This window comes from Lolium perenne, chromosome 2, assembly GCF_019359855.2.
Source record: "Lolium perenne isolate Kyuss_39 chromosome 2, Kyuss_2.0, whole genome shotgun sequence".
Taxonomy (NCBI): Eukaryota; Viridiplantae; Streptophyta; class Magnoliopsida; order Poales; family Poaceae; genus Lolium; species Lolium perenne.
The window spans coordinates 29148485-29156611 of record NC_067245.2 but is presented as its reverse complement, the minus strand read 5'-3'; the positions used below and the strand labels follow the sequence as shown (position 1 = coordinate 29156611).

The following is an 8127-nucleotide window of genomic DNA, read 5'->3' as shown; positions in this document are numbered from 1 at the left end:
AAAAGACAAAATTTAGTGCTAAAAATAATGCTTTTCACAAGATAAAATTTCTCTTTTTTATATAGATAACACAAAATATTGGTTTTTCGTGAAACTTGACGAACGTACGTATATTATGGAGATGTACATGTAGAATTTTTTGTCCAAATTTTTTGACATTTCAAAATATGATTTTTTTGGTAGAGGGAGCATACGCACCCGGGAGCCGAATTGAATTTCCGTGACTTCAGTCAGGTAATCTTGTGGAAAATAGGTGAAGAATGGAACACAGACCTCCAACTATTCGACATGCTCTTGGATACTTCTAACAGATCTGCTAACCCATTCTTCAAAATAGCCATGATGGCTGGCTGTTAGAGCATATGAAATCACAGAAATAAAATTATATTTGACAATGAACAGATATGTGTCCAGGGATGCTACAATATTTTCAAAACAACAATTCAAGAGATTAGGCACAGGTTAAGCCAAGCCTAAAGGAAGGAATGTAAGCTTGGATCGACACTTTGTAATCTTTTTTCTGCTTTATTTTCTACTTCTTATTTTGTTTTTCCCTTGCCCACCCTTTGTATATAACCATGCCTTTTTTGGGCACCATATATGAAAATGACGCAGTGGGGGTCTTCCCCACTGTATTTTGCGTCAAAAAAAAGAGAGTTGATTGTAGAGAACCAGAACAGAGAAGGCTTCCAACATGTTATGCCGGATGGTAGTAAATATCGGTCAGTTGAAACCCATTATAACTTCCAGCCAGCATGAATGATGAGGCAAATTAAATAAGTGGGACATTCTTTTCCTCACTTGCAACCCGCTTGCAATAGGTATAAAACGTGCTTCGGATGAAGTTCGGTAAACCCTTTGATCTAAAAAAAATAGGTGAACTAAACGTGTGGAGAGTAAATCACAGATCGACGCAGGACACGTGTGGTGGTGGCCAAGGATTTCAGTATCGGCATACTAGGGAGTATCATTTTCTTATGAGTATAGTACTCTAGAATGGTATTGTAGTATCATGATACTATAAGATTTTTATTTTAAATGAAAATCATGTATGTACTATTAATATATCTCAAATAGATTTAGTTTTAATTTTTAATTTGAAAATACCTGTTAAACGAGACATAAAATATGCTTAGATTTAAATTAAAAAAAATTGCGTAAACACCATAGAAAGGACTAAGAAAGCTGATATTTAATATAGTGTTCAATCATAATAGCTAGTATATCAACCAAATATATCTCAAATGAAAATTATGTTAGCACATTGAAGTATTAAATCTGATCAACCCCGACGCTACGGGGCTGGCAGGGGGTATCGGCCCTTGCGACGCAATTCGTGCCGGTAGTGATTGGGGGCACCAGTGGGAGTCATTTTTTGCCCAGAACCACCAAAGGCCGTTTGTATACAATTTCCCGTTTAGTTGCATAGATTAATATCGATTGTTGTTAGGCCTACGAAAACCGATGGACGATATAATAGTTAATCCAAAGCTACTATAAGAATATGCAAAATTGTGTATCTATCTAGAGAAACTGGGTCAATTAATTTGGGATGGAGAGAGTCCAACATCTTCGGAGCAACACAAGTAAAACAAAATCTAAGTGTCACACCACGTGGCACGCGGAATGAGCAATCAGAAACTCTATCAAAAAGTACCATCATTGCGCACTTTGATTGCATCAGATTGCACATGTGAAAAATCTACTGACCACTCTACAAGATCTGGAATTTTGTATGATATTATCAACTCTGGAGGGGTGCAACCTGTTTCCCTACCTGCTATTCGGAAATTGAAAATTCCCCATTGAGTACAATTTTTCTCTAGTTGTTATCCAAAAACAAGATTATGACTAGGGATAATCTAAGACACAAAGGTATTTTAAAACCTCTTGAGTGTGAATTATGTAAGAAAATTGAGTATGTTAGTCACTTGTTCTTTGATTGCTTAGTATCTAGGTTGCTACGGTCTGAGGTAAATGAAGTCTTTAATGTGATGGTTGCTGAATTTTTCCCTCTTGCTTCTAAATGGCTATGCAAAAAGAGATATTTGCGAATTATTGTTATTTCATCTGCTCTAGTTTGGAGCATATAGAATAATAGGAACAATTTGGTGTTTAATCGTAAGATTTGGATTTTCATGAAGCAGGTGTGGGGTCTACATGCAGCTGTATAAAGTGCATCCCATGAACACATCGAGCATCTTCAGTTCCGAGGGTCACCATCACTCGCAAGGCCGATGGAGGAAGAAAGGTGAACCGTAGATCGAATCGACTTTCAACCACGGAACAAAACTTCACCTTTAGACTAGCCAGACACCGATAGTTATCCAGTTAAAATCGAAAAAAGCACGGGAAACGGGAGAATCAACTCGCGGCTTACTGGGCGTGTATCGCAGTCAAATCAGTACGCGTAACACAGGTTCTATTAGTTCGTCTGCACACAGGCAAGAGAAACGCAGCAGAAAATATCTAAAACTTAACTAAAATGTAGGTAAAAGTTTCAAATTCTCTCTGCAATTTTGTGTCCACCCAGGAAAGTGTGCATAGAAAGAACAGAAAAATATTAACTCATCAAGGTATTAAAAACCAGGAAAGAATCGATCTCACTAGATATTTCGAGGAAAAAACCTTTAGCTTGCGTGCGATCGAGCATGGCACTATCTACGCAATGTATTAATAACCAGGAAAGAATCATTCGAAGAGATATTTCGGAAGAAAGAGCTCTGAATTATGTAATCAGACAGCACAAGGTTCTTGTCTTTGCTCTACAGCGTACCTAGCCTGCAGCACATTCAGAGGCTCAGCAGCAAAGCCCGCCAGACTGAAATGGTATACATATCCAGGCATCGCATCTTTCAGCAACAGAAAAGCACGAATAAACGCATAGAAAGAAATGGAAGCCAAGCTAGACCAAGATATTAGAATCGGTGGACGGTGCTGGGCAAATAATCGCCGGTCACGTCCGATCGGAAGAGAAAAGAGCAAGCTCTATGCATATCATGATTGATATAGATCTAGTTCCTAGGAGAATAACACCTCGAGACCAAGTTGTTGAGCATCAGATGCCACCAAATATTGGCATACCCACCAAACTTGGATTAATGTATTCTCCTAGTCAGGGAATGACAACTATGCACATACCTGGGCGGCATTCATCGGGTCAGGCCGAAGAAAGCATGAGGACAAAAAACTAGGCCCAGGCCTGGCCCGGCCAAAAAGCCCAAAAGCTCTGCAGCCAGGTCAACAATTTTAGGCCCAGGCCAAGGAATTTCGTGCGGCCAGGTATGCTAAGGATGTGTTCGGTTTGGGAATTAGGTGGAATGGAATGGAACCATTCCATTCCACTGTCACGGAACCGTTCCATCCCTGTGTTCGGTTTGGACAAAAAATTTGTCACGGAACGGTTCCATCCCTGTGTTCGGTTTTGGAATGGGATGAGAATGGAATGGAATGGGTGAGATTAGTCACCCGATTAATTATTCTAAACTCGATTAATTATTTGCTAAACTTGATTAGTACTGCTAAACTTGATTAATTATTGCTAAACTTGGTTAATTAGCACGCAGATCGAGACATTCCACCTCGTCCGGCCGATTTGCCCGGACGGGTGCGTTCCGCATCTGGACAGAATATTCCCTTTCGAGGAATGGTTCCATTCCATCTTATCCCTGAACCGAACGCGAGAATGGCTCCGAGGAATGGAATGGTTCCATTCCATTCCACGTAATTCCCAAACCGAACACACCCTAAAATGCTATGCATGAAAGCACATGTTAGTCCCGGGTAGTCCTTCTTAGCTTCCGAGCTGCAGGATGTCCTTTAAAAAATTAAAACATTATTTTGAAATCTGAAAAGCATCTGAAAATACATGCAATTACATACAGATGTCTAGTAAGGATGAGTAAATTTTCATCTAAATACCTTTTTATTTGCGACGCACACAAGAAATGAAAAGGGCAGGGGAGATCGACTTTTTTGTTTGCCTTCTTAGATCCACAGTTTTCTAGTTTCTATCTATCCAAAAACATAACGTATTATTTAAAAAATATATACAGATGTGTAAAATACATTTATATGTATACATAGAAAATTGATAGAAAAGTTAAACCTTATGAATATCATTTCCAGCTTTTTTTAAATCCCGAGCTTGGGGCGGCCCGGGAGCCAAAAGTTTGCGCTCATGTGCATCCACACATTATGATGCGATCGATTCACCGGACAAATATACGAGTGAAATCTTATTTTCATCGTAGCCTAGCATGTAATGTATAGTTGTGTGCACACTCTTCGGTCCAAAAAGCTCAATAGACCACACATTTGCCGATTTTAATCCAGAGCACCAATAAAAGTATGTAGAAAAGGTGTGAATTCCAAAAAAAAGGGCGCGTAAATAGAACTTTATGATTTTATTCCCATTTGGCAAGATTTCCATTTAAGCAATTGTATTCTAGTTATTATGGTTTTAAATATTTGCCCCATCCGTAGGGATAGTCGAAGCGTGAGGTGTTAGACACTAGATTGGTGTCACATTCCTCAAAGAGGTGTGTTTAATGCAGCAATTGTGGCGTGGTGAACTTGTTAAATCCGACCACGTCAAACAGCTCGGCCCGAGAGCCACCCCAATCTCTCGGCCCTCCGGTGTTGGAGTTGGCGGCTGATGCTGAAGAAAGTGCAAAATGGTGGTCATTTTGTTGCTTCGCGGGGGAGATGAGGCACATGAAGAAGCCGACACAAAGGAAGACGAAGGTTGGCCCATGCACCACATGTTGCGTTGAATGCGCCCCTAAGGGAGACACCGCCGATTTGACATTGTAATCGGGATATATGTTGTGTAAAACCGGCAGTGGTTCCCACTTAAGAGAATGGGGGCAGAACTTCTAAAACAAGTAAAAAAAAAACTAGAGCAAACTCAGTTAAATAGGGTATTTGGATGAATTCCTTCTGAATGGAGTTATAAGTGACACAAACAAAATATTAGTGATCGAGTAAAGGAATTCATTCGTATTTCTTTTGAAAACCCATTAACCATGATGATATATGGTTTGACTTAAAAGGTGTACCCATGTGGGTTTTCGTTCATCTACACCTCTGTCACCCGACAAAGAGGTGGTTCTCCCATCAAAAATAAAAGGAAAACGCTTCTCATCAGCCCACCGATAACGCACAGAGAATCGGTCGTTCCGATCTCCCGCACGTGGCTGGGTCCCACCGTCCTTATCCTAACGTTGGACACGACTTTTCCCCATCGTTCTCTCCAACTCCCACTCATGGCGCTTTCCCCCGATCCAAATCCTGCACGCTGTCCCTCCGCCAGCGAGCACCTGCTCCTCCACCGGCGATAGCGCCGCTCCAGCTCCACCCTCGCTGAGCCCCTGCTCACCGGCGAACGCGTCGCCCCAGCTCCAGCACCGGCGAGCGAGCCGCCCCGCTCCTACCTCGGCGAGCCCATGCTCCTCCACCGGCGAGCGCGCCGCCCCGCTCCTCCCTCGGCGAGCCCCTGCTCCTCCACCGGCGAACGCGTCGCCCAGCTCCAGCCCCGGCGTGCGCATCGTCCAATATTCTCCACCGGCAAGCGAGCCTCCTTGCTCCTCCATCGACGAGCCCATGCTCCTCCACCGGCGAGCGCGCCGCCCTGTCCCCCCTTGATCGCGCCACCCAGCGGAGATGCCAGCCTTGCTTCTCCCCCGGCGAGCGGCCCTTGCCCCTACCGGCGAGGAGATGGGGAATCTTATGGTGAGGCACAGATACCGTATTTTTTTTTGTTGTTTTTGTTGTTAATTATTGTTGTAAATTTATTTGATGATTTGTTGTAAATATATTTTACCATGGGAATTTTTTGTGAAAGCTATTGTTGGCTATTTGTTGTAAACACCGAAATTATTTATTGTTTTCTGTTACTAAATATTGTTGTAAAGTATGGTGCTGATTTGTTGTTACTAATTTGTTGTAAATACCCAAAAATCTTTGATGTTTTTGATAATTATTGTTGAAAACACTTAACTGATTTTTTGTAAATACTTATTTTTGTAAATTTGCTGATAATTATTTGTTGTAATAGTAGTGATTTTTGTTGTGAATGAATTTGTACCCAAAATATTGTTGTTTAACAACTTTATAATTGATACAAACTAGTTTTGTTGTATTCCGTTGTGATTATTGTTGACATCATTGTTGATTTTTATGGTAAATCAGTGTCCTGCAAAAAGTTGTGCTAAAACATTTTTTGTGACCTCTTTTTGTTGTAATACTACATTAGTAACTCACTTTAACAACAAATGCCATAATTAGGACAAAAATCACGATATGGGCCAACAGCTAGCTGGTCTAGCGAGCTCCACTAGGGCCAGGAATCGATAGGTTCCTTCACATGCGGCGTGGGACGCGAAGTCACGGTGCAACAGGCTCGATGCAGGGGACCGTAGCATGCAGCACAGCAGAGCAGCAGTGTGGGACCCACGACCGATTTGACACTCAAAAATCGGGCGACCGACGCCTAGCACGACCCAAAATAAAAAGGTGGTTCTCCCAAAAATGGCTCAAGTTCATCCCAGAATTTCACTAGCTCTCGAGTCCCGCCCAACGGAAATATTACTAAATTTGGGCCCATAAAGGAACTTTAATATATATATTAATTTTTTTGCGAAAGAAACCTTAATATCGCAAGAAGAAGCTAACCTCACACCACCTCCTATACATATACTCCATATGCTGCATACCTCCCACTCAGCTTGTAGCCAGAAGCTGCTGAGCCATTGTTAGCTGAAGCAAGCTAGTGGGTACTCACTAGCTTACTTAAGGAGTTAACTAATTAAGCTGTTGTTAGCTTCGTCTAACAATGGCGTACAGAGTGCTGGAGGTGACCCTACAGTCGGCCAAGGACCTGAAGAACGTGAACTTCATGACGCGCATGGAGGTCTACGCGGTGGCAACCATCTCCGGCGACCCGATCACGCGCCAGTGCACCCCGCCGGACCCCTACGGCGGCCGCAACCCCACCTGGAACACCACGCTCCGCTTCGCCGTCCCGCCCACCGCCGGGGGCGGCGGAAGCGGCTGCCTCCACGTCGTCCTCCGTACCGAGCGATCCCGAAGGGACCGCGACGTCGGTGAGGTCATCGTCCCGCTCGAGGAGATATTCGCCGGCATCGGCTACGACCGCGGTCCGCGCCCGCCGCAGTTTGCAGCCTACCAGATCCGCAAGCTGCACCGGGCCGAGACCCGCGGCGTGCTGTACCTGTCGTACCGCCTCAGTGCCGTCTTCGTGCCGCAGGCGCAGGCGCCGCACCGGTGGGCGACGAGAGCTTCCTCCGACGAGCCCTTCGTTGCGTACCCGGCGGCGCGGCCCTACGGTCATCAGCCGTACGATTACATGCTAGTCCCGGCGCTGATGCCGCCGCCGCCAACTCCACGAGCCCCAGGGCACATGTCAACGGCTCCAGCGTCTCCGCAATCTTCCGGTGGGTATATGGCCTTCCAGCCGTCTCCACAGGATCCCGGACACATGGCCCTACCGCCGCCGCTCCCAAAAGCTTATGGGCATCTATCGATGCCGCCGCCGCTGCCGCCGATAAAAACTTCCGGGCACGCGACACCTCAAAAAACGGCCGGGTACGCAGCCGCCTCGCCGTCGACGACCGGAAAGAATAACGGCAACCCGGACTTTGGCACCGAGCTCAGCGCCGGGCTGGAAGGGGACACCAGCGGCGGGATGATAGTCGGCGACACAATGTCGGACGGCGCGGCGTATAGTGCCGGGTACAGGGCAGCCATGGCCCGCGAATGGAGAAGGGGCGTGTACTAGGCTGTAGTAATATTTTCACCTCCGTGCTGGATTTCATGCAGGGGTAATCAGTTCTAATTAAGCTGAATAAATAAAGTTGGTTTGATTAACCTGAGAGTTAGTGTGTATTCGTGTCGCCGTGATCAGATGGAGCTATGTGTTTGTATCACTGGGTGACCAACATCATGTCGAAGGTAGAAACCACGAGCACCGCCCAGCTCGGGTGACTCGGGAGGCGACGAACTCCTAGGCGCCGAGTTCCTCCACAACCCCCCATCTCTCTCTCGCCGCTGCCAGAGGCACCCGCCAGAAAACTGACGTGCATCTGCCAAGGATGGTGGCGGCTA

The 8127-nt window shown here is 45.1% G+C and overlaps 1 protein-coding gene across 1 annotated transcript; it reads left to right on the top strand.

Annotated features, from left to right (window-relative positions):
- The first annotated feature begins 6728 nt into the window (after positions 1-6728).
- Positions 6729-7890, top strand: LOC127329852 (protein SRC2-like). Its single transcript, XM_051356272.2, has one exon. It carries the CDS (start codon positions 6836-6838, stop codon positions 7799-7801), a length of 966 nt encoding a protein of 321 aa, XP_051212232.1. The 5' UTR covers positions 6729-6835; the 3' UTR covers positions 7802-7890.
- The last annotated feature ends 237 nt before the right edge of the window (positions 7891-8127 follow it).